The 24,974-nt window shown below is 47.6% G+C and overlaps 9 protein-coding genes across 9 annotated transcripts; 3 read left to right on the forward strand and 6 right to left on the reverse strand.

Moving 5' to 3' along the window:
• Positions 1–531: 531 nt before the first annotated feature.
• On the reverse strand, positions 532–3,819 carry GGS25DRAFT_516997 (rab-GTPase-TBC domain-containing protein; the record flags this gene model as incomplete). The annotated part of the gene is made up of 3 exons (XM_049263309.1): positions 532–2,443; positions 2,561–3,168; positions 3,304–3,819. 3 exons carry the CDS (start codon positions 3,817–3,819, stop codon positions 532–534), a joined length of 3,036 nt encoding a protein of 1,011 aa, XP_049121480.1.
• Positions 3,820–5,800: 1,981 nt separating this feature from the next.
• Positions 5,801–7,571, reverse strand: GGS25DRAFT_470498 (uncharacterized protein). The gene is made up of 2 exons (XM_049259249.1): positions 6,615–7,571; positions 5,801–6,561 (listed from the first exon to the last, which is right to left on the reverse strand). The coding sequence occupies exons 1-2, from the start codon at positions 7,235–7,237 to the stop codon at positions 6,135–6,137; spliced, it is 1,050 nt and encodes a 349-aa protein (XP_049121481.1). The 5' UTR covers positions 7,238–7,571; the 3' UTR covers positions 5,801–6,134.
• Positions 7,371–7,972, reverse strand: GGS25DRAFT_36104 (uncharacterized protein). Its single transcript, XM_049258132.1, has one exon. The coding sequence runs from the start codon at positions 7,820–7,822 to the stop codon at positions 7,505–7,507; it is 318 nt and encodes a 105-aa protein (XP_049121482.1). The 5' UTR covers positions 7,823–7,972; the 3' UTR covers positions 7,371–7,504.
• A 1,446-nt stretch (positions 7,973–9,418) lies between these two features.
• Positions 9,419–11,298, reverse strand: GGS25DRAFT_470504 (hydrolase). Its single transcript, XM_049259250.1, has one exon. The coding sequence runs from the start codon at positions 11,059–11,061 to the stop codon at positions 9,796–9,798; it is 1,266 nt and encodes a 421-aa protein (XP_049121483.1). The 5' UTR covers positions 11,062–11,298; the 3' UTR covers positions 9,419–9,795.
• Positions 11,299–11,716: 418 nt separating this feature from the next.
• Positions 11,717–13,145, forward strand: GGS25DRAFT_36226 (uncharacterized protein). The gene has a single exon (XM_049258138.1). It carries the CDS (start codon positions 12,193–12,195, stop codon positions 12,928–12,930), a length of 738 nt encoding a protein of 245 aa, XP_049121484.1. The 5' UTR covers positions 11,717–12,192; the 3' UTR covers positions 12,931–13,145.
• Positions 13,146–13,306: 161 nt separating this feature from the next.
• Positions 13,307–14,070, reverse strand: GGS25DRAFT_517001 (Spc24 subunit of Ndc80-domain-containing protein; the record flags this gene model as incomplete). The annotated part of the gene is made up of 3 exons (XM_049263310.1): positions 13,307–13,746; positions 13,834–13,966; positions 14,044–14,070. 3 exons carry the CDS (start codon positions 14,068–14,070, stop codon positions 13,307–13,309), a joined length of 600 nt encoding a protein of 199 aa, XP_049121485.1.
• A 470-nt stretch (positions 14,071–14,540) lies between these two features.
• Positions 14,541–16,115, forward strand: GGS25DRAFT_470511 (mitochondrial fission 1 protein). The gene is made up of 4 exons (XM_049259251.1): positions 14,541–14,735; positions 14,797–14,815; positions 14,877–14,970; positions 15,051–16,115. The coding sequence occupies exons 1-4, from the start codon at positions 14,720–14,722 to the stop codon at positions 15,375–15,377; spliced, it is 456 nt and encodes a 151-aa protein (XP_049121486.1). The 5' UTR covers positions 14,541–14,719; the 3' UTR covers positions 15,378–16,115.
• A 763-nt stretch (positions 16,116–16,878) lies between these two features.
• GGS25DRAFT_36281 (uncharacterized protein) lies at positions 16,879–19,613 on the forward strand. Its single transcript, XM_049258142.1, has 3 exons — positions 16,879–17,433; positions 17,489–18,048; positions 18,110–19,613. The coding sequence occupies exons 1-3, from the start codon at positions 17,293–17,295 to the stop codon at positions 18,873–18,875; spliced, it is 1,467 nt and encodes a 488-aa protein (XP_049121487.1). The 5' UTR covers positions 16,879–17,292; the 3' UTR covers positions 18,876–19,613.
• Positions 19,614–20,083: 470 nt separating this feature from the next.
• Positions 20,084–20,656, reverse strand: GGS25DRAFT_517004 (uncharacterized protein; the record flags this gene model as incomplete). The annotated part of the gene is made up of 1 exon (XM_049263311.1): positions 20,084–20,656. One exon carries the CDS (start codon positions 20,654–20,656, stop codon positions 20,084–20,086), a length of 573 nt encoding a protein of 190 aa, XP_049121488.1.
• Between the last annotated feature and the right edge of the window lie 4,318 nt (positions 20,657–24,974).

Below are 24,974 nucleotides of genomic sequence, written 5' to 3' on the forward strand. Positions count from 1 at the left end.
TACGAGCTCAAAGCAAAAGTAATCCGCCCACCCCTTTCCAAAGCTGTTGATGTTGCTTATTTATCTGCAAGTTCCCCCATCCCGAGCATCAGTCAGATATACCCACTTAGATACCTACCTACATAGCAGTAGGCAGACAGCTAGGTAGGTACCTAGGCACCTAACTATGCGACGGTCATCTTATGCCTCTCATGGCAAATATGAATATCGAATGCGAAGTAAATGATATAACCTCCGTCCATAACCCCCCAAGTCTAAACACATGCAGGGACATGATAAGCGATTATGTACCTATGGTAAGTGAAAAGTGAAGTGAAGCTTATGCGTCGCCGAAATAGAGATATACTGCTGTGACCAGGCCGCCCGTCGTAAGATATGCGCCTTCTTCTATCTTCTCCGCTACCACAACAACACCACAACCACATTCCAAGGCAGGAGTGTTTGCTCCCACAATGAATAGCCTCCCCCAGCACATACATGAGCGTCGCTCCGCTTGTATGTCGCCCTCAGTAAACATCCACACATGAGTACCTATCTTCGCCATCCCCAGAAGCCACCACCGCCATTAGTTGTAGTGGAAGGAGAAGGGGACGGGAGGGGAGCCGCGATCTTAGCACCACTTCCTGTTTCCGTCACGGTTGACGTCAATCTTCCAATCATGCCCATAGCAGTTGACGTCACGCCAGAAGAGTTATCCGTTGAGGCGATTCCGTAAGTTTTACGGAGGTTCTCGAGCTTCTGCTTGTATTCGTCTGCTTCTTGACGAGCAATAGCTTCGGCAGTTTTAGCTTGCACCAAATCAAGGACGAGCGCGTCGTGTTCACTTGTCGTGACTGGGTCTGTCGCCGTCCGTGCCAATGGCGTGGCCCGATGAGCGAAGGGCGATTGTGTGTTGGGCGTCGACTTGCTACGTCCAAGCTTCAATTCTCGAAGGCCACTACCGCCAGCGCCACCGCCTCCGGCACTCAGATTGCCTCCGGACGAGAACCAACCACCAGACTCCGGCGACAACCCGGGGGTCTCAGCGGAAGCTCGCACGCGCATAGTGTGGACCTGCCTTTCGAGACGTTGCTTGTCTTGATGAAGGTTTCGGACGTGAACGTGACTCTCTCGGAGTTGTTCCCGTAGCGTGCTAGCTTCTTGTCCGAGTTCCTCGATACGACGATCATAGCCAAGAGACTTGGACGCCTCAATTCGAAGATTATCCTTCGTCCTGGCCAATTCATCACGAAGTTGAGCCTTGGTTAGCAGTGATGATGATCTCCGTTTGTGCTCTGCGGCAGGCCAGAAACGGCATTCGACCACTTGTAGCAATTGAGAGAATCGGTCTTCATCAGTGCACTTCTCTCCATCGTCTTGTTCATCTGGCGTTTTATTATCGGAACTCTTGCCATCATCTTCTGTTGTCTCTGTTGTCTCTGTGGTCTCTGTCGTCTCTGCTGTCGACTCTGCGGGCGCAGTTTCGCCTTGCTTCTTCTGCTTCTTCAGCCCATCTAACAAATCTTTGACGGCCTTCCTATCCTCGTCGCGTTCTTCTCTTTCTTGTTGAAGCTGCGTAGCGAGTAACGAGTGATTTCGTTGCAATTCGCTCAAGGCGGTGAGTAGATCCTCAATTTGTGTATGAAGGCCCTTGTCGGCTGCATTGTGACCAGAATGTTGTCGGGAGGAGACAATTGGCGTCGATTCGCGAACGGACGAGTCGTCGGCATTAGATGAGGAATCGCGTGAAACCGTGGTCGCGTCGGTAGATGCAGAGCTGAGAACGCTAGCGGAACTGGCTTCCATAGAATTTAATGTCGACGCAATGCTTTGCTTTGATGCACTTCGGCGCAACATGCTTAATGGTCTCAACGGTGCGGTAAGACCAGGGGAAAGAGTTCCAGATCTCGGGGAGGAGGTGCTCGTAGTCCATAGGCGGCCCAAAAAACGGGAGGCTGCTGTGGTAACATCGGCCGTTCGGGCGGCATTGGCACTGGCGATCTTTTCCTCGCGATACCCCTGTTCAAGTTGGGCTAATTTCTCTCTCGATACGACGTAAGATAAACTAACGAAATCATCGACAAATTCATCAGCGTTGTAATGATAACAATCCCACAAACCACGGGATAAAAGGAGTTGCATGACATCTTCAAGTTCAGTGCAAGCCAAGATCCGGCTCTCATTCTTGCGCATCAATGACAGGGCTACCCGCATAATTGTCTCCGAAGCACCTTCGGCAAATATGACATCGTAGATCCGAAACAGCATGGGCAAGGGACACGTTACGGCGAAAAATGAGAGGAACCATTGCGAAACATAAGCTGGATCGACCTGAAGATCTTCCAAATGAGCCGACAGGGTGGGTAGGTTCTGTCGAAGTAGTTCACGAAATTGGTAGATACGAACATGCAACCCTGATAGGTCCGGCAAAAAGCATGATCGCAAATCGTAGTATTCCATTAACCTATTGTAACAGTTATTCTAGTCAGCTTGGCCGCCATTTTTGTTTCTTTGTTTCTTTTTTTTTAAAAAAAAAGAAGAAGGGAGAAGTGAGAAGAAGAGAAAAAAGAGTATCACTTACCGGACTAAAACGCAGAAAGCTTGGCTGTCTGGCATATGCATCAATAGAGGCCCAACCAGAAATGCGAGTCCCTGGCAATATCCAATCTTTTGATCGTATAGACTGAAGCATTTCAATACTCTCCCGAGCATTCGCTGCCCGTCGCCATCTGGGTCTCGGAACATATCCACGCCAGGAAAGCTTCTGCCAAGGTCCTTGCCGATGAGCCCTTCATAAGGACTCGACTCGTTGCAAAGTTTATCAAATTGTTCCAACAGTGTACTGTCTCGGGCACTGGCCATACTTTGCCAAACAACGCCTCGCAATGGTGGTGGCACTCCCTTTCGAATCTTTTTCGATAGCAGGGTCGGAAGACGGGCAGCCGTCTGCTGATAGTCTTTAGCGAGCGCCATGTAAAATTCGAGGTCGGTCATCGGCGGAGGAGGGAGGGCAGAGTATCGTAGGGCCATTGGCGTTGGGCCATTCACCATGTGCCGCATCTGAGCCATCGAGGGTGGTCTGGGTCGGCGGATGGGAGGTTGTTCTACAACCTTGACTTTGATAGTCTTCGGATTCGTGGCAAGTTTGTTGTTCTCTTGTTCGAGTCTTGCTAGTAGCATAGCTGTGGTCTAAAAGTAACAGAAAAAAAAATCGTGTCAGCATTGTTACTATTTCCAATGTGGATCTGATCTCACTTGAGCCAGTCTCAAAAAAAAATAATATAATTAGACGATAAAAATAGATGGAACGGGCAGTGTGCATACGTTATCGTCTTGATCTTTGACTTGCTCGTCTTCTGTCTTCTGTAATTGGTCCCAATTGACCTCTTCCGTGTCGGATTCGTCCATTGGATCGTCGTCATCTGTTTGCTCTTTTTCCTTTTCCTTTTCCTCTTCGTCAACGGTGGTTATACCATTGCTCTCTTGCAACATATTCTTAGGAGGGTCGGCCGGCGTCTTGATTTCAATTTCCACCTCACTCATAGTTTCCTCTTCCATTATAGTTTCCGCGACTGGGGCCGTTGCGCTGGTAGGTGTACATTCGTGTCCCCAAATGCTCCTTCGAAAAGGCAGAGTGTTCGGCGGAAGGTCCGTATTCACCGACAGGGAAGGCGGTTCGGACAGTCGAACTGTTACCATGGAATCGTGTTCTGGCATTCTGCGTTCGGCGTTTTCAACTGGTGGTGATTTTTCTATGTTTGGGCTTGGTTCGGCGCAAGAGGGCACCGTGTTGGCCGGAGAAGGTTCATTTTTCTGCTGGTTTTCGGCGTCCCGCTCCATCATGCGGCGCACACCTTCGAAATTGAAACGGCGGTGGTCGGTTGAGACCAAGACTGGAATGGTCGATCTACAGCCCACCACAAATGTCTTTCTTATTACTCCCTTGTAGGCTTGTAGGCTTGCCTGCTTAGCCTCAATTGGTTTCGGGACTTGTATAATAGTGTACCAACAGCGGTGAAGTATGCTAGACTAGACAAGTGCTACCGCGCAGCAGTGAACGGTGTCTATGGTGTCTATGGTAATGTTAGAGAGTAACTATACACTAAAAACGTGTACACAGGACCCAAGATGCTTTGGTTCTAAGAACCAGCTACCCAGCCTGTCTACCCTTAGCCTTGGATACTGCCTGCCAAGAGAACAGGGGAGTTAGGCAGAGTGGACTCGGGTCAGGGATTGAGGAGACAATCTGCTGGTGTATTTCCTTTTTGGTTTCGTCGAGGGGTTAAGATCGATGCTTGAGAATCGGTTAGTCCTAAGAGGCGAGATTTCAAGATTATGCAATGACAATTGGATTGGTGGTCCATGAAAGAAACGACTAAAGCGACTAAAACGACTAGTGTGACAGTATACTGTAAAGGAATGGACGACGTTTATATGTATGTATAATACTATTAACGACAACCTATGTTTCGTTAAAGAATGAGTTATGAACGATTGCTTAGTTGTTTAATGTTTAAGAGATGTTTAAATTAGACATAGCGAATGAATGACGAATGAGGGACGAAGGAAATAGACAAAGTCGAAACACAAGTGCGGTAACGCGCACCAGTCAGTCAAAGAGCGGTGCATTGAGAGAGGAGAAGGACTCAAGGAGGGCATTCAGAAGACAAGGAACATGAAGAGAGAGGTGAAGCTAAGGTAGGTACCTAGTGTAGGTTAGTAGGTATGTACTAGGTTTAGGTAACTAGGATATGTAGTGCCTAGTACCCTAACCTAGGTATGTACTATGTACTACACTTCTAGTTAGTATCGAAGTCGACTGACCCTAACAATGTTACAATCGAACGCAACTTCTCCAATTGGAGACAATCCAGGGCCACTAACACCCTGTCCCTGCATTAGCGGGGCATTAGTAGCCATTTGACGTTGATTCCCCTTTTGATCCTGAATCAAGCTTAAGCACTGGTCAATAATTCCAATATACCACGTAAATCGATATATTCTTACTATGGATTTCTGGATATCAGTATCTACTATTAGCTATGTATGATGTATTATCTCTGTGACGTTATACGTGTCAACGTCATCACCGTCATATGTTCATTCAATGTTCATTCCTATCATTTAAACGGAGTTGGCATTTTAAAGGTCTACAGGGCTATGCACTAATCTAACCTGCAACTTCGAACTTGAGGTAAATAGGTAAATACGGTAAATACATGGTACTTATGTAATGTATGTACTACCTGGGTACCTACATGTAAAGTGGCCCCCCTTTCCATGTGCAGAACCCAAAGCGACTCGCCGCAGCGCATGATTGGTTCATTGCGACAGAGCCGCTTTCTTGCATTGAAGGCGCATAAGTCCCGCGACATTAGCGCATAACCCCAAGCCCATTCATGGACAAGAACTCCCCAAGTCCCATGCTCTTGGACCAAGAAACCCATTCGTTATCAACAATCAACAATTATCAAGAAACATATAACCTCTTAAAAGGCAATAACAAGCATCGTGTCGACGGAACTAACCAGGTCAAGATGGGACGTTGTCCTTGGCGAAGCGATTTTCGAGTCCGGTTACGTTTCCCCCGATGTATTATAACGAATATCAGACGACTCTCGCTCACCGTCTATTCGTAATAGTAGTCTACCCGTTGCTATAACATCATCCCTAGTCTATACTTGATGCTGTCTCCAAAACTTCACGCATACTACACACTAGTCCATATTGAACGGCGAAGACCGATCCTACATGTAAATACCAATAATAAAATCCACCAAACGCAATGTAACAACACAATTAAATGTAATAAACATAAAAGTTAACACAACATCATAACACACACCTCATTATATGTATATGTATATATATATATAGAGAGAGAGAGAGAGAGAGAAAGATTTCAACTTTACTTACCCGTAGCCATTGATAATATACAAATTACACAATTTTGTCACCACACACGATCAACCTTAGCGGGGTATTCTCTATACAAAGTACAAGGTAACATCATAAACAACCATAAGGTAGCCAATCCATCCCAAACTAAAAATGCTGAACGTGTATATATCAAATGCTCACCGGTGCCAACCCTATACTCAACATTTGATCATAAATTCCGCAGGTTCCTTTCTTTCTCATACCGCTATGTTCTCTCATGGTCCTGTCGTGATGTTCGTTGCCGAAGATGGTGGCGCTGCAGTCAACATCTTTGGTGTCTTCTGTTTCCCAGGAACAGGGCTAAGGTAACCAAGTGCTTGAGCTCCAGGTTTTGCTGCGTTCATCGGTTGCCCGCCTTGTCGCGCATGAGTAGCTGGAATCAGTGGTTCCTTGTTCGGATCAATGCCTGGATAAAGAGCATGGAGCTTCTTGTATAAATCTAGGATATATTTGACCGTCTCGCCCCGATCTGGGGCCTCCTGGCTTTCTGATCCATCTGGGCTTACTACCATCCTAAGTTTGATGTTATAATTCAATGGCGGTGCCTTCATATAAGTAGGAGACGGCGGGACCGGAACATTGCCTTTCTTGTCGGCTAGTGCCGCCAGATATGTCAAGTTGGTTTGGAGTCTGCGCATACAACTAATACCAGTAAATCAGCGCCCAGTTTCAAGCAGTTGCAAGATAGTACTCACTGTAAATAGTCCTGTGCTAATATATCTTCTTCTTCTGTAGATTTCTTGTCAGGTTCGTTCGCAGCACCCTCAGTGCCATTGGAAGACGCGCGTTCCTTTTTTAGAACTTGCTGCGTATGTTGGATTTGCATGGCTTCTAGTAACAGCTCATTATTTATTTCTAGGATCACGCCAACCCTTTCTTTGTCTCTTGAGTCCACGCTAGGACTTAAAGGCGTAGAGCTGGAGGAGATGTTGGGGCCGTTACTCTGAACCGACGTTGGAAATGTTGGGGTTTGTGGTGTCTGTATGTTATTGGTCGGCGGCTGATGTTGAGGCTGTTGCTGTTGCGGCTGAGGTTGAGCACTGTTTGGTGTCTGGCCACGGGGTGTAGCATGCGTATTTTGCGGCGTGGATAACGGATGTGGCTGTGGTGTTGGCGTGCTATTCGGAGCCGGTCCATTCTGGGGAGGTTGACCTTGAAAGGATCGTTGGGGAGTAGGAGTCGACATGCCCTGTGTGTTTGGCTGAGGCGGTTGCATGCGTTGAATCATCTGTTGCTGTTGCGGATTCATCCCAGCATGCATTGGATAGCTAGACATAGGCATGCCGCCCCCCATCGCATAGTTTTGGGGGATATTCATTTGCGGCGCGACAGAGCTGGGAATACCAGCGCCATATGGCGAGTTGGTATAGGGAGGCGGGTAGTTGGGCACTACAATGGAACATCAATCAATTAGTAGGAAGATAAGATAGTCTTTGGTGGAAGGAATATGTAGCATCGCTTAAGTTCACGTCTTTATCAGCCGGGAAACCCTTGCGAAAGCGGGAGACCACGCGAGTATTGGTGTTTCTTGTGAATATGCTTAGGGTTGCTTTGCATGTGAGGAGTAGGGCAACACAGGCCGCGGCTAAGGGATAAAGAACTTTAAAGCATGGAAGGAAAGGTGCTTACTCGAACTATTGGCGGCAGCCATGTGCGGCATACCGGTATTCTGCATCATTCCTGCAGGGCCAGGGCCCGGCATCATGTTAGGAGCACCAGGGAAAGCGACTCCGGGTTGCGCGCCGACGGGGAATTGCTGATGATGGTACATTGATGTCTGGTTATGAGACGGTTGACCGGGCTGCAAATGAGGGTTCTGAGCAGCTGAGTGTGGGGCGCCGCCATTGTATTGCGATCCAACGGGGGGAACACCATTGGGAAAGCCATAGTTGCCTGCGTACATGGCTCACGATAGGCTGGCACCGCGTTAGCACAGCTGGCAGGGCTGGGCGGGCGAGGGCGTGGGCGTGACGTGGGCGAGGGCAGATCTGGGACGGGACTCGTTGGGGCTCAGATTTGCTCACCACAAGCGAATGTGGTGTGTCGCGCGTTTGTGTGGGGTGCGGGTCCCGAAATGGTAAGGGGTATGACGATCAAATGCCAACTATGCGCCCCGAGGACCTCTCCCGAGCCAAACAACCAGTTCGAGGTGTCACCTTATTAAACGTTAAAACCTTGGATCAAATTCCGAACAGCCTCGAAAATGAATGACCGATTTTCCCTTCTCTTTTTCTCTCCCAGTCGCTTGGTATTCGCGAATCTAGTTTGGCTGAGTACTATACCACCCAAGATAAACTCTGCCAAGGAGGTTGTAAACACGATCTTGACTGCGTGTGTATTGTACCTTGATCGAGGGATCGGCCAATATAGCCTATGGGGTGTGTATGTAAATGCCTATAGAATGGTATAGGTATGTATGTAGACCCAAAGAAGCAATGGTAAGGAGGTACTTGGGTTGTACCAAAAGAGCCCGTAACAATTGAGTAGGTACTTATGCGCAATGCTAATGGCAGGCAGTCTCAGGGTTCTCTTTTGCCCTTCTTGTAAGGGCGTTAAAGCTCGTATGTAGGATATCTAGGTGGTATTCCTTTAAAGCAAAGCCAGGGGTCCGTCGTGATGAAGATGAGTCAAATAGTAAAGTAGGTACCGTACTAGAAAGGAGCGGTACTATAAGATGAATTCACGGGATCGCGAATCTCGTCAGTCCCCGCGTGGGTCAGGCGCTTGCATACAATAGAGAGTTGCTAGACCGTAGACGAGCACTGTTGAGACCTTAAAGCCAGCAGTGTCGGGACTCAGAAGGATGATCAGGATGTATACAAGGTACACTGACGTATCAAGCGCCCAGTCGTCAGTCAGTTGTGACTAGGTTAGGTAGGCAGATAATAGGTAGATAGAGAAACTACCTATGTATACTAATCAGGGTCAGTAAGGGGGTGAAGGGGCTGGCTGTGACAGGACGGCCCTATGCAGTAGTAGCAAGGATTTTCCTGTGGTCTGTGGGACGTTAACGGCACTATGGGCTGTAGGATGTGTTCAATGCATCAAGATGATGGATGCTTGTGTTCCCGTTAGCCGTTAAAGCACGAGGGTTCAATCGGAGTGTGTGTAGGTATTCAGTCGGTAGCAATCAATACATACTTTCGGGCACGTACTAGTAAGTAAGACCGGGTGCGGTGGGTGCAAGAGGATCAGGGAAGACGAGGAGAGCAAAATGGACAAATGGGCAAATGGGAAAACGGCTGGGCTTCTAGAAAGTGTGTAGGTGGCGTGCCTTCGTGCGGCAAATTTAGTGCAGGCACATGAAAGTGGATTCCAAGCCTGTGCTTATCTTAAGTAAGTTCAAGTTCGTTACTAGTTATTCAACGTGAAGTACTAGTAGTACATCATATCCTTGACTTCCAACTACAATAACACATGCAGCAACTTTGTACCACAGCATAGTTACTTCCAACTTTGAATAGTTACATACCATTAAATATTCTACTACTAGTAGTACATGTAAAGATATGCGTATAACGTCAAAAGCAATTTCCGTTCGACTTCATGAATCTTGCATACCTACATGTGCAATACTCTAAAAACGTTGAACCCCTGTTCGAAGTCAACCTTCAATGTTGATACAGAGGTACATGTGGTTATGTTCCACTTTTATCCTTGTTTTTCCCAATTTTAATCTTTTAAACCACCAACCATTCAAGCCCATCCTACCATCCATCCATCCATCCACACCTTCACCAACTCGCACACTATTACCCAAAATATTTACCGACCCTTATTCGAGTGACTGCGATAACTATATCCCATTGGGCTTGACCTTTGAGTCAAGATCTAGCACTTGAAAATTCAATAAGCAGGTACCTAAGTATCTAGAGCTTATCCGAATATAAATTCCTGCCAATTCCTACCAAGCTGTTCGACCCCTTCCCGCAAGCCCCATCCCTTGATCGCACATATTCTTCTACATACTTCCTCTAGGTACTGGTCCATCTGCTCCCCGGCCGTGTGCAGGTCGCTCTCAACTAGTATTCGATCAACTGGTAAAGCACGGATTGCCTCCTCGGCCTTGTCTCCACCTCCTGTGCTCCAATTTATTACGGTTGAGAAGGAAAAATATACCTTGGCTGGTACCGAAGGGTGAATATACTGTTTGATAACCTCAGCAGGACCACTGAAAGAGTGTAAGCAGATCCGTGGTGGGTATGGCTTCGGCTCCGGCTTTGCGCCGGTCTTCTTTGCTTTCCTTCCAGTGCTAGGTTCTTCGTCCTCGGAAGAACTTGAGAAATCCTCTGCCCCTTCTGCAACTCGTTTCTGTTGTCTTCTCGACTGAACTGCTTTCTCGTGACCTTTCCATAACTTGGCTATTGTGTCAAATAAAACACCATGGGCTTGTACCCCATGGACACTGACAGCACGACCCATTTCGCCCGCGAGACGCAGCTGAGCCTCGAGGATTGCAGCCTGGTGGCCTACTTGTACTCGATGGGGGCTTAATAGTCTCCCCTCCCGACCACCGGGGGTAAGCTCATTATCGCGTTGAGCTTCATAACCCGAGGTCCAGCTTTGAGGAAGCCGAAATGCTTTGTCTAAGCCAACCTCACCGATAAGAGATAAGGGGTGCTTTTCCAGCCGAGACCTAGTTTCACTAAGAAATTCGGAAAGGGGTCGCGGATCTGGTAGGCCCTCGCTGAATGATTTATCTTTTGACGAAGGTGACGGGGTGAGTACGGCATCATAATGTGATATTTTGTCAGGTGCCGTTCCAGAAAGTGTCGGGCTTTGATCGTCGTAGATTTGGTAGGAAAACCATGGATGCCAACCAAAACAGGGAATTACTCGGCCATTGGTAGATGAACTTGATGAGATATCAATATCCCGATTACTTAAGCCTTGCTGTTGGGCTACGTCTGACACGAGATCTTGATCCTGAGCCCGTGTGGACATGACGGTGAGAGCACGTGCCTTCATGCTCGGAATACTTGCTATTGATGCCATTGTGTCAGTTGGGTGGCAGTGGGCGTCGAATACCCCAGCATCCCAAGGGAAGGGCTCCAAAGCAGAATCCGATTCATTTTGATTCTGCGCTGCTGGCACTCCAAGTATGGAGGTTGGTTCAACTTCCCCTAAGTGTTGCTGGCACATTGTGTGAGTGTCTTTAAAACAAAGTCTTTCAATCCAGCAGAGATCCGAAGCACTGCAACTTATTATTAGAGTTCGACTTCAACAAAACCATTGGGTTTAACTCTGAATTCGGGCCAGTAATTTCTATACAGTGGTTATGACTCACGTACATATGAGAGACTAATAGAATGAGGCAGAAGCATGAAAAGGCTTAGCTCGACGTTACCTTTTATTTTTATTTTTTGGAGACGTTCTAGGCAGATAACTTGGTAGAACGAGTGCTTATTTGTTAGATAGAGCGGGCCAGTGCTGATAGACAGTGATAGTAAATGCATACCTAGTACTGATCATGTACGTATGTATGGGTACCCACCCAGCACCTCCACAGCTCCGTGAATCCGGGGCAAGGCGGACTCTAACGGGAGGGTATGTAGATCAGAACGGGCCAGAGCCACTTTATCTATAGCACGATTATCGTCCATCGTGATGTTACAAACGTTCGCAATATAGTTCCCCTAGCTCTTAGACTGGATATTTTGGTACAATGGAGGTATCCAGTTATGTAGGTATTTAGGGTATTTTTAGGAATTGCATATACACTTGACACTTTCACATACATATAGTACTTAGTAGTAGGAGGAGTACGTACATATGTAACATACATGTTGATGTACAAGTTGTGCTTATGAACAATGAAAGTACATGCATGTATGCCGGTATACTACTAGGTACTATGTAGGCAGTACATAGTTATTGCGAATTCGGCATGTGAAGAGTTGCCATGTGATCAATGCTTTCGTAACTTTACAATGGCCCGTTGAAAGTTTGCTACACCACTTCCTATCACATACTAAGACTACGAATAGAGTGTCTTAGCTTCGAGCTTCTTTCATTTGCCTCGACATACATCGCATACGTCGTATACATTGCTCCTCCTGTATCTCCTTTTCTCCGTCAACTTTCCCATTACCGCCCCCAAAGCTTTCCAAAGGAGACTGTGGCCAAAGCCATCGAATTTAGACCCCCAAACCTCGACGAGAATGTGATCCGATATAAAATTTCCGTGTTTTTCAATTATCCTTTTTCAAGCGGTTCCAATAACCCTCTTTTAAGACAACCTGTAGCCGCAATACCAGTTCAAGGGGGGATTCGATGGCGTCTTTAAACCCTCTTCAGTTATTTATCTTCCCATTCCTCTTTTGCGTTGCCCTCCCACTTGCCCTATGTGCCGGACTTACGACTATTATGGCCTTCATGGTCTTGTTTCTGCGCTTGTTCCTCGTTTATTTCGACGTCGGACTCGAAACGTTGCGCTATGTGCTACTTGGCCATGCCACGCAGGCCCGGTACATGGCATCACGCCAGACTCCGTCGGACTCCCAATCGGCTTCCCAGGAACCCTCGCCGCCATCGTCTCCCGAGGCCCGAAATCATCGCCGGCGTATGAGACCAGGTAGCATCAGCAGTGGCACTGTGACACCAGCCAATGGCCTTGACGGACTTGCTCTAACGTCTAGCATCGGGCTCGAGAGGGATTTTGAAGGGGTTGGTGGGTGGAGGCTCGACAGAATAGGCGCTGATGCGGATTCCCCGGAGAATGACCAGTGGTACAACCTCAATTCGCGACTTGAGATCCTCGACCGTCGGCATCACGTCCGATCACAAAGTGGAGGCGCCGTACCATCGACAAGCAGTGGGCTGGGCATTTACGCGAAAGGGGCAAATGCACCAACCACCCGCAGCCCCGAGGGAATAAAACTACATCCATCCCCTAACAGTTCGAGATCGAGAACACCAACAAATAGCCGGCCACAGAGCTTTCTTAAGGTCGACGGTGACGACCATTTTCCTTTATTGGATGGTAGGCATATCAAGAAGAGTCGACACTAGGATATTGACCGACAAAGCATTATAGTGAATTATCGGATATGAAAGAGACGTGGCGGATGTAAATACTATCTAGGCACTTTTATTCGGATATATATGTTGGTGGGCATTAGGTATGGAAGGATATTTCGGTCTGGATTGGCAAAAGTTTCAAAATCTAACGGACAACGGGACCAAACTTGTTTATCTGTTTAATTTTGAGGGATCATTATTGCCATGTATTACAGCTTGACGTATTATGACCGTCGATGAAGGACTTAGAAGTCTTCTAAAAAAAATGAAATCATGGATATTCCATAATTGAGTAACTCCCAACGCCTTGCAGTGACTTTTGAAGTCCCGTCCATGTTCAAACAAGCAGCCCAACAATGCCCCGAATTCAGAGCGTCTGCCAGAAGTAGTTGGCGTAGAAGAAGCGGGAAAACTTCTTATCCATGTTTATGACGTGGACATCGCCTTTGCGATCATTCCGCACAATGGCCCTCGAGAACTCGCCATCCTTCTCGTCGCGCTCCAGATCAATCCCTAGGCTTCGGTACACCTTGAGGCGCAGCAGGACCTCGTCGTCCACGGGGTCCCTCCGCTTGTCGTCCGGCGATCCTTCCAGGCCTTGTAGCTCAAGCTCTTGGAGGCGCGCCGCTAGGTCGGCCTGCTGTGACGACAATCGCTCTGCTTCCATCTCCAGGTCGGACACTGCCTTCGCGATGCGGAACTTTTGCGTGTCGAGGCGCGAGATCTCGGATGCGTGGGCGGAAGAGGAGTGTGTCGAGGTTAGCTCCTCATGCTGTGATTGGAGAGTATGGAGGGAGCGGGCGAGTTCTATTCATTTTGGGTAGGTTGCGTTAGTATGCATGCAGACGGAGTGGGTAGGCTTCGCCCTCCACGAGGGGAAAAGGGTTTCGTTACTCTTTAGCGATGATTCGGCATCTCTGATTCTAAGCTCGCGCGCCTGGCTTAATGTGGAGAGGGAGTCGGTGATGCGGGAGCAGGCGGTTTTGTCGGGCGCAATGTTAAAGTTGTGGATTGTGTGGTGGATGAGCTGCGTGATGTATGTCAGTGACTGCCGAATTATGGAAATTTTAAGGCAAGCATCGTAAATAAATGAATGTGTCGTACAGTGGCAGGATCTTCGTCGAGAAGCATTGTGATGGTTGGGATTGGATGATATATGTGTCTAATGAGAAGGGTTGTTTCTGGTGGTTGTATATATAATGTTGACGATTTGTATAAGTATAAGTTTGCTTATCTGAATCATGAATGTCTCTGTCGTTTTCAATGCACGTTGTGGTTTTCAAATTCAATGTCGATCGAATGGCGGGCCGAAAGTGGTAACTAGTACGGCGTAGACAAAACAAACCACGATATCACCAGGACGACTGATAAGGATTAAAATACTTAGTTACCTATCAATGTACTAGGTACATGACTGAAGCGGATAAGAGTACCTAGGTACATACAAAGTACTCACAGGCCACGCTACCTAGTACCTAGTAACTAGTAATTAGGCTAGTAATAATTCTGCGTCATTGGCGCCACACTGCCACTGACTAACGGGTGATTTGAGAGCTCCCGCCACAGTTAGACATCCATGATCGTACCAACTTGAACTCTATCGTCATTAGCTCCAGTTCCCCTCGGTTTATCTCATCTTTGCCTTGCAGAACGACGATTCTAGAAACCCGTATTCCTAATACATATCAGGTTTCAAACCCCCACCGAATTTTGTCTACATACCCAAGAAAATATTGCGCACCAGTGGGTAGTAATATAATCGAAGAATATTCTAACAAAGATGACGGCGCTACCTTGTAAGTATGCACATCCCAGGTGGTCGAGATCATGTACTAACAACCCTTCTCTTGCCTTTAGATGCCGCTGACGCGGAAACGTATGGAATCATCCTATGACAAGATTTCTTGCAGTTGAAAAACTAACATTCACTTGAATAGCCCGCTAAGGGGACCAGAACTCGAGACGTTACGAACACAATATGAAAAAGAGGGCGAGATGGCCGGCATCCAAACAAAATTTAACTACGCATGGGTGCGTCTACCTAAAACACCAACTTCGTAAGAGCTTATGGCTCCTCCATGGCCCACTTACTTACCATCTTTTTAATACAGGGCCTCATTAAATCCAACGCCCGAAGCGACCAACAGCTAGGTGTGCGCCTACTTTCGGAAATATTTCGAGTGTCACCCGACCGACGTCGCGAATGTCTTTACTACTTGGCCTTGGCTAACTACAAGCTCGGAAACTATGGGGAGGCGAGGCGCTACAATGATTTATTGTTGGATAAGGAGCCGGCAAATCATCAAGCCGCAGACCTACGCCGACTGATCGACGACAAAGTAACCAAAGAGGGTCTGATGGGCGTTGCGATCATAAGCGGGGTTGCCATCGCGGCCGGTGTAGTTGGCGGAATTCTCTTCCGGGGCAAGAAGCGATAGAAGTCAGTCGTAAGCCTTATTAGAGGAAGTCTCTGTGCTGGGCAATGCGTTATAAGAAGTCGCTAATATGGCGCTGTTGAAAATATGATAGCGTTGCGCCGGCTTGGAGTCAGGGGGAGCATATCCCTATTATCACATATGTATGACGTTGCTGTTTGTCTAGGAGGCGAAGACATGTCCGGATGGTAAACATGAGCGAAGGGATTAACAAGGTCGCTGGGGTTGGGAATCTTGTATGGCAGCATCACATCTCGGCATGACAACCGTGATATTCCGGGGTTTTATTGTCACAACACCACTCTGTTCTATATTCTATCCTTGAGCACTTAATAGTCCCTACTACCTAGGTAGGCAAGTTCTTACCTAGTCAACCCGGCCACATGTGACTCAGTGAGTTACCTGAAGCTGCTAGTTCTTGTACTCCAAACGCTAAGAGCATCCGAGCCTACGACCTCTTTCCTATATCCATCGAGGGTTATTCTTTTGTGTACAGTCGGAGTCTATTATCATCCTATTGTTATTCTACAATAATATTGCCTGAGGCTAAGAAAAGGGGCTTTTCCAGGAAATATCCATGCAACCTCGTACACCTATCATGACAGTGAACAGCTCTTGGCCAAAAGATCCAGCAAGTTACGGAAGCTGGTAGAAATAAGAAAAGGACATTGCTATGTAGAACATTGAACCTTGGAAGCCCTTTGCTGAGTCAGATGATACGCCACACCACTAACATTGAACTTGCACAGTGAATCGTGCAATTCAATCAATGATGTTGACAGCTGCATGTGGATTTGTGGCTATGCTGCGAGTCTGTATGTAGCCTAGCTTGAGACGTGTACCATGGATGTACTGACCTTACTGACCTTACTATTGACTAGTACTACTATGGACTAGGTAGGTGCCATGTGTGTAATAATTGCCCCGCAGCTCTTAAGCATTTCCCACCTAATGTAGCAATAAATGACGAAAGCACACCGGAGCAACTGGCAAACAACCGACCGATGACCTTGACTTTCCAACGTGGAAGCTTGTCGATGCGCACCATCCACATGCAACTCAATTCATAACTACCTACTCCTACTCCTAAATTTACCTACATTAATATCGATACACGTACTATTGATTCAAATCGACTACCAGGTGCCGGATCATCATCATCCTCCAAGACATTATAAAGCTTGGTAAGATAGACCTTGGTACAATACAAGTGCGGCTAGACTCCGAATCTCACATGCCGCTCTCTTACTGGATATCGATTCGAGCTGTCATTCGCCGAGCTTCCCTACGACTCTTCCGATACTAATCGAATATTACTTGTGTTGTCGCTTTGTCATTAGGCCTGTCAAGATCCCTACTAGCTAAGTAGATAGATCGCAAGGCAAGCCGCGTTAATATCGTACGTACGTCTCTTCCCTACATACCTACCTACTCATCTACACACTTCCAAGGTTACTACATGTGTAGTACCTACCTGACCTAAGTACACACCTACTAGGTACCTCAGGCGCTAAATGATATAATACATATAGCTGGCGTTGAACTCTACCACCTCTAGCGGATTTCCCGCCGTTGTGGTTTTAGCTCAACCTTACAGGTCCAAGATCTGCCTTGCCGGGATATTTGAGTAGCCCAACGCGACGGTTACATACACTCTAAACTGATCAACGCCAACCTTGTTCAACCAGTTCTTTCATCGTTTTATTACTCAAGCCCCTCATCATCTCGCCCAACCTACCTCGAGACCGGGTTTTTATCACCGACGCCCTCACACAACTCCAAATAACCAGGCGATCATCCTGTGATCTCACTTATTGATCGATTCAGTCTGGCGTTTCGAGCGCTTAGAGCTGCGGGCCTTGCTGTTGGCCTGGGAGTTACTGCCCTTGCCGCCTACTATCAGTCCAGGCAAGGCCAGATGGCGTCCAGAAATTATCGCCTCGATGCGACCGTCGGTCGCGAAGTTGTTTATTGCCATCAATGCCAACATGAATGGTTCCATGATGATCGACCAGACACCCTAGATTGCCCTAGGTGCATGAACCAGTGTACAGAGATTGTAAGGCTGCTGAAGCTTATTGCCATTTCATTATTCATTAACTAACAACTATCAGGTTGACCCCAGCAATGATCCCCGAGAGATGAATGCCGACCACTCGTTTCCCGACATAGAGCACCTCCGCCGCCGCCATCAGCATCGCTTCGATTCCGATGAAGATCTCGAAGATGATGATTTTGAGGAAAACCTATTCCATGGCCCAGGAGGCTTGTTGGGTCAAAGAGCAATCTATCGATCTCCCGACCGCCAAGATCCTAGAAGCGGATCGCGAGTGTCCCCTGATAATACGGACCAGATAATACGTAGATTCACGGAATTATTAGGGAATATTGGTGGCCCTGGTATGGTCGGTCGATCCGGCCACGACACACTGTTTGCTAGCCCAGCTCAACGAGTTACGGTACAGCGATTCTCTGGCCCCAACTTCACTGGCGGTGTCAATACCTTCACTTTCACCACCGGTGGGAGAACTCGATCCGGTCTTGGTTCGGACTCTGGTCCCGGTCTTAGCTCTGGCTCTGGCTCTGGCTCTGGCTCCGGCTCCGGCTCCGGCTCTGGCATTGGTGCTAGACCAGAGCCTGGAGCTGGAATGGGCCTTGACGACCCGTTTCAAAGGTATGTAATGCTTACTTCTAGGTCCCCTCAGTGACTCGCCCATCACTAACTCATAGTGCAGGGTTTTTGGAAATATTATGGGAAACTTAGGCCCTCCAGGCCTAGACGATCCTCATTCACCGAACCAGATTGGGGGTGATGGTAATGCCCGCCAACCTGCTGACTTTACTAGGGCATTAAGTCAGCTCATTGGTAGCCTTATTAATCCTCATATGGTCCATGGTGATGCCGTTTACACTCAAGAGGCGCTAGACAGCATTATCACGAATCTCATGGAAGCGAACCCACAGTCAAACGCGCCTGCACCGGCTACAGAAGAAGCCATCGCTAAACTACCAAAGAGAATTTTAGATGAGGAGCTTTTGGGACCGGAGCTAAAGGGTGAGTGCACCATCTGCATTGACGAGGTAAAAGTGGGCGACGAGGCCGTTGTGCTGCCGTGTAAGCACTGGTTTCATGAACAGTGTGTCGTCCTGTGGCTAAAGCAACATAATACCTGCCCCATATGTCGCGCAGCCATTGATGGCGAGGCTGCCGATCGTTCTGATAGCATGCCAAACTCACAACCTGGTCCGTCTCGAGATTCGTCTCATTATAGAAGACCTGGTGCCCCTAGTCGTATGAGATCCGTACCAAGCAACCCCTTTGAGCGACATTACTCCCCCCCGACACATTCCGGTTCGGCACAGCCATCTCGAGTCCGAAGCCCATCCCCTTCAAGTCGTCGTTCAGCACAGAGTGATAGGAACCGCGATGGAAGGGGCTCAGCTAGTGGACCATTTAACTGGATTAGAGACCGGTTCGGAGGAGCAGACAGGCGCCCATGAGCTTGTATTCGCCTCCCTATTCGCAATTCATCATCCCTGGGTGTTCTGGACTGGAGTTAATTGCGTTGGCACTGTTTTGATAAATGGAGGGGTCTTTCAGTGAGGCTCTCTGAATTCCATAGAGGCCAAATACGGTACGAAGGCATGAATCACGTGATCACGCTCTTTACTCTTGAAAGGGGGGGATAGTCATCGGTTCGATCCGGGGTTACGCTTCATCCATACTAATTGTTTTTCGTTTCGTTTCCCGATAAACCCGGTACGGTATTCGAGCTCCCTGAAATGCAACAGGGGATATATTTGTCGAGGCTTTTCCTGTCCCTGGGCTATGTTCAGGGACTAAGCAGCAGAAAGAGAAACGGCAATGAAGCAGAAAACGACAAAGGGGTGAGCTGTCTTTAGGGAAAGGATTGTGAATGCATCAAACCTCGCGCATTGGACGGATAGATTTCTATTCCTCAAAAGAGTTTTAGTTGAACATTGAACGATGAGTTTACCACTACCTAATCAGTCTAATGTACTGTGTAGATATCTCCTTTCAGTTGCGGCAATGCTGTCTACTACTATAGATTATTCGTGCCCCATAATGGTTGTGTAGCCTTTGGAGAACAAATTGACAATTCTAATGAATATAAAAGAAAACTGTGCTTATACAAGATCACGTTCGAAGTCAATTTCTTTGTTGACCTGCTGCCGTTAATAGAATTGTTATAGAATAGAATGGATATAAGTAGGCTCTACGATCTGCGGAATCACACGCCCGATTGGATTCTCCCCAGCTATACTCTATGAAATCATGGTGGGTGGGTGGGCAATTAGGATTAAGCACGATGATACCAGCAACTATGAATCTTGATATCGATCTTATTTTCACTGTCAACTATCTTAAACATCAACAAACTACGACACAATCCTACCTTTTTAGGTAGATTCTAGGTACTTACCTAAGTTCTTAGGTACCTAATCTTACGTTCCATGAAAGAGTGTTCGATGAGGGAAATTTTATAACTTATGTAAACAAGTCGAGGTAAACAAACAGACAAACAGGCCGATAACTATTGGGAAGATGCCAGTCATAGCCAAAAACAAACACGCAACTCCTCGGCTCGAAAGATCTAGGCCTCGCCTAGGTACCTACCTCGCCTACCTAGATACTACATAGCGAGGTAGGTTACGGCACTCGCTCACCTCCTCAGTCTTCTTTCTATCTACCTCAGGTTCAACTGCCGATACGGCTGCGCTTTTATGCGTATACCGATAGGCACGAGCACATCTACCACGTGCACCAGGTCGCGCCCCTGCCCCCACCGGTCGGCGGACTTCCAAAAGAGCCCATCGGTGCCCAGAAACCACCAGACGTCGTGCATCCTGGCCAGGCGCGCGGCCAAGCCCCCGCGCAGCCGCTGCCGGGGGCCGCCGCGCCGCTCGGGCCGGTCGAAGTACACGCGCTCGAGCACGGCGAGCTGGAAGAGGTCGGCGTCCGACAGGCGCGCGCCCCGCGCCCACAGGCTGGAGGCCAGCCGCCGCAGCTGCATCGCGTCGGGGCCCGCGAACCGGCTCTGCCGGATCGCCCGCCGCCGCCGCCGCTCCGAGTGCGAGTACTCTGTTGAGGAGGAGCCGGAGGACGACGTCCGGTGGTAGGTGTGCGGGGACGAGCGCCCGTGGTGGTGGTGCCGGCGAGAGGAGCGCCGGGGACGGCGCTGCGCGCGCTGGGGGCGGAGGGCGTCTGTGACGCAGGAGAGGAGGCGGGAGGCGAGGTTGCCGCGGTGTTGTCGGCCCATGGTTGGTTTGCTTTTTTTTGGTAGGTATGGGGAAAGGGTTTGGTTTATTGACGGTTAGACAGTGAGTCAGTCTCCTATTTTGTGATTGGTTGGTTGGTTGATAGGATGGATTGTATCGTCTGGGTGAAAGAAAGGGATTCTATTGGGGAGGTCCCTTTCACTTCTATTTGTATCATGGTGAGTACACGATACGAAGATGTTGTTAGCATTCTTAGGTACTTGTGGTGGGACAGGTGGGGTGTTCTCGAACATAGGGGGGGGCTTCTCGAACTGTGGTGGTGTTGGTGAACAAGAGGGCTGTTTTGACGACACCTAAGTAACTAACCTAGCCCCTGAAGAGAACTTAAGTATTAGTTCAGCGATGGGCTATATATTGCCGGTATATATCGATGGGAGGTCCTATATATTCTGAGTGGATGATTATAAAACTTGCTTACATTACTCGAGTCGTAGATATAGGGGTAAGGGTCTGATGAATCGAGCCTCAACCTCGTGAACTCAGACGCGAACCTTCTATCAAGGATCTAATTTTCCGCTTAGATATTTCACATCGGGAGCTCAGAAGTCTATTTGTATTTAATATATAATTTCTTAATCCATTGTCCCATCATACCTGCCTATCTACTTGGCGGCTGTCTCGTGGTGTCTAGGGGTTCGCAGTCTATTCCACATCGTACATCAATACCTTCTAAAGTTCCCAAAGCCCATAATTTTACCCCGAGGTCTCCATTCTATAATTATACAGTACTTTTTTCTGCCCTATATAGGTAGCCGAGGGCAAGGCTTATTTATTCCCAATGATAGGTATCTTCGTTGACTGTTATTTTAACCTCCTCCTTCTTCGGGATATCAATAGGGGCGCTTCGCTCGACATCATTGCTGCCGCCATAGCCTCCCCCTTCTAAAGGCTTTGGGCCTTCGGGCTCTGGGGGGCTAGGATCTGTCGTCTTTTCTTCAGTGTTGTCCACTGGGATATCCGCCTCACGTGAAAGGCTAGGGTAATCCGCCTTGAAGGCGTCTTTTTCGCTGATGTATGTCATGCCGTTTCCGTGTAAGAGGCACGGTTTGAGTTATTCAAGAGTTGGCCTAATGAATGTTACCGATTGCTATCGTAGCTCTCGCAGTCGCTTGTTCGTGGTTCTTGTGAAAAAGCCCCGGTAGGGTGGAGGCTGTTGAAGGGAGGCTCGGGCAGCTTTATATAGGCACTTGTGCCGTAACCGCGTGCCTCAAAAGACCATGTTCCTGTGCTGTTCTTAAATGTACCTTGCTCATATGTAAATCAGGACATCGATGGAAAATCTCCTATGAATCGAATCGCCACAAGTGTCGAGACGCGGCATGTTGATTGAAAAGTCAAGCGGTTAGTCACACTGACGGGGTATTCATCCAACGTACTTGCATGCCATCAAGGCCGTCTGCACTAACAAATTACTAGTTTTCTAGTTGTTACAACTTCAACACAGTTAGTACTTGATGTGTAGAATGATCAAGATGCATTTTTGTCGAAAAGGCTGGCCGAGGAGGAAGACCTTACTTGATGGTTGACGGCTCAGGGACGTAGAGTTAGTAGTGTATGACACATGGAACTCTACGCAATCCAAGTCAGCATAGGGCTATCGACGAAGTGGTTATTAGGTAAAATAGAGCAACTGGTCCTGTGCCTCTGACATGGTTATTCCAAGCTTTGAGTTGGAAATCCCCCTTAAGGCTGCACTACAAAACTTGACTGCCATGAACTAAGATCTACCTAAGATTAAAGACACATTAGAAAATGGGCTCAAACTGAATGAAGATACGCAAAAAGGTAAGCACAAAATACGAGATATAAAAAGGGCAACGAGTAGTGATCCTCGATCGATGAACCACTTGAAAGTCCAGCTGATAAGGATGTTGCTGTTGCTGTTGCTGTCTTAGCTTTTCATATAAGTATTCACGCCTTCTTATCGGCTCTAGTATTCCAAGATTGAGGCCATGATATTTCTTTTATAGATTGTGTCTTGAAGGAGGTAGATATAATATTGAATACTCCTATGAATAGCTGAAAGCCTCATAGCGAGATCATTAGGTGGCTCATCCACCCTTTCCTTTTGTGGACAAGCAGATTACATCGTAATCTCAGCGCTACTACAATAATAACAAGGAAAGCTTAGAAGCGAGATGCAATTACAAGTTAGTTCTCTATGGCCGTGACGGACAGGCCGATGCGATCTAGGTAAGTAATAAATGTATAAGTCCCACCACATCTGCTAGATTCGTAGAGGTACTTCATCCCTTGCTCCTTTCTACATACATGGATGATGATAGTTTGGGATAACTGTGTGTTTAGCATACTACCCATCCCTTGGGTTTCTGGTTGGCTAGGGGTATGGGTGTTGGCTCCAACGGTTTCATGGTCCAGCGCAGCCCTTCGTACTCCAGCGGCTATCTTTGGGACGATTACTGGCCTCAGTACTCTTGACTGTTGGGAGACGAGCGTTGAGAGATGGTAGCAGTTTATATACCGTATGTATTGCGGTTTGCAAAGTGTTTCATGTGGACCGCAGTGAACCTGAAGGAGCTCCAGATGTAATTGGGATGTTTACTAATATGTCTTCTCATCTATCTAAGTAGAGATCATCTCGTGATCGAGGCATGATTATTCTAGAGCTATCATAAATTGTCAAAGAGGTAATAGTTTACCCCTGGTTGATACCTAGTTCACATTGAGCTGTATCCTCATAAGACTTCATCTGTCATAGATGATATTGGCATGTGCCAGGTACCTAGAGACAGGACAATGGAAGACTACTAAAGAAGGCTCGAGCGATTTTCATGACAGCGCCAGCCAAAAATGAATCTGAGTCAATAGTTTCCTCGCAGAAGCCGTGGCCCCCTGATTAGGCCACATACAAAGACCGATGGGCCTAGTGCTTTGACCATGACCAAGCCTGATCACTGACGTGGGCATCGATCATGATAACGAAGCAGTGTACTGCGATGATTGGCAGTGAATTATTGACTTACAACCTGGTATACGACGCATAGTCTAAGAATAGGACTGACTACAATTTTACGTGAACAGCTTCTAGCCAGATTACAAAGGTGACAAAGTGCATAGGCAGGTAGGTAGTCAGCCTAAGCTTCGGGAAGACTCCGGTGAATGGATCACGGAGTCTGATCAAGGAAGAGGTTGCGGATGCTTCTTTAGACTTCTAAAACAGAATCGAGATCGCACAATACAAGGGAGGGGGGTGGGCCATGTTTACCGGATCCAACATGGCGAAGCGGAAAGGGATATGAACCTGATGCTTAGGAGGTCACATTATGGCGATGTGAGGAAAGGGTTGACAGCGCCCATTACCCCTATTCAACCTCATATTTTCAGACTTCTATAGATATATGTGGGCAAATTTACATTAATCTAATTGAACACCTCATATCTGACAGTGCTTGTTTATCCTCCGTCAAACTCTCACCGGATGTCAGGTTCCAAATAACAAAATGACCGACTATATCATGATAATATTAAATAAACCGATTCGTTTCATGTGGATGCCAAACCGCGAGAGTGATTCCATATGTGCCCAGGTACGTAAGCACAAGGCGTTTCGTCGGTAAACCGGCAAAACTATAGCATGTGCAGCACTCGCATGGCGATGGCGCCGAAACTTGACGCTGTAAGATGTTGGTGTTGACTCTCATAGGACGAAACTACCACACCCTACCATTTCTTCTTAATTTAAAAGTGGCCATGGGCATTCGAGCATACGCCACGCTTCAACGGTCTTGAACTTACGGTAAGTCGAAATCTTTTTGGTGTTCCGGGTACATGATTCCTCCACATCCACATCCACATCCTCATATGCAGATGGTCTACCTACCTGTGACTAATATGCATATTATTATTTTTGGGTCAAATGTGAGCGGCCATGCGGACGCAGCAAAGGCATGCAGGCTTATGACTACCTTGCTATTAATGATGGCGGTTATCAACGCAAATCTCGATGTCGCTTGCGTAATCCTACGGTCCGGGGCGAGAGAGAGGGAGAGGAAGTCTAGATAGTCTCCAGAACCGCCCCCCAGGGAAATGAAATGTAACGGAACTGGCTGTCAGCATGGGGACGCATAAGCGATTCTATGCATGCTTAACAACTCTATTCACTGGGGCCAATCGATCGTGTAAGAGACTAACCAATATCCCTCCGGATTTCGGCGACGGTGAACTTGGGCGATCGCTTCGGACGGGTGAAACGACGATTGCCGCCTGACGAGGCATTTGACAGACACCAACGTTCGAAATGGTCTCTGCTATTCGCACTAAAAACTCTGCCGACCTATG

This window comes from Hypoxylon fragiforme (genome assembly GCF_022984875.1).
Source record: "Hypoxylon fragiforme strain CBS 206.31 chromosome Unknown GGS25scaffold_1, whole genome shotgun sequence".
Classification (NCBI taxonomy): Eukaryota; Fungi; Ascomycota; class Sordariomycetes; order Xylariales; family Hypoxylaceae; genus Hypoxylon; species Hypoxylon fragiforme.

Bases quoted from the DNA above. Each gene is read 5' to 3' on its own strand.
- GGS25DRAFT_470498 (XM_049259249.1), bottom strand. From the start codon at position 7,237: ATGAATATCCCCCAAAACTATGCGATGGGGGGCGGCATGCCTATGTCT. The intron at 6,562-6,614 runs GTGAGTACTATC...TACTGGTATTAG, and splicing joins TTAGCACAGGACTATTTACA to TTGTATGCGCAGACTCCAAA.
- GGS25DRAFT_36104 (XM_049258132.1), bottom strand. From the start codon at position 7,822: ATGTACGCAGGCAACTATGGCTTTCCCAATGGTGTTCCCCCCGTTGGA.
- GGS25DRAFT_470504 (XM_049259250.1), bottom strand. From the start codon at position 11,061: ATGTGCCAGCAACACTTAGGGGAAGTTGAACCAACCTCCATACTTGGA.
- GGS25DRAFT_36226 (XM_049258138.1), top strand. From the start codon at position 12,193: ATGGCGTCTTTAAACCCTCTTCAGTTATTTATCTTCCCATTCCTCTTT.
- GGS25DRAFT_470511 (XM_049259251.1), top strand. The intron at 14,971-15,050 runs GTGCGTCTACCT...TTTTTAATACAG, and splicing joins CAAAATTTAACTACGCATGG to GGCCTCATTAAATCCAACGC.
- GGS25DRAFT_36281 (XM_049258142.1), top strand. From the start codon at position 17,293: ATGGCGTCCAGAAATTATCGCCTCGATGCGACCGTCGGTCGCGAAGTT. The intron at 17,434-17,488 runs GTAAGGCTGCTG...AACAACTATCAG, and splicing joins TGAACCAGTGTACAGAGATT to GTTGACCCCAGCAATGATCC. The intron at 18,049-18,109 runs GTATGTAATGCT...CTCATAGTGCAG, and splicing joins CTTGACGACCCGTTTCAAAG to GGTTTTTGGAAATATTATGG.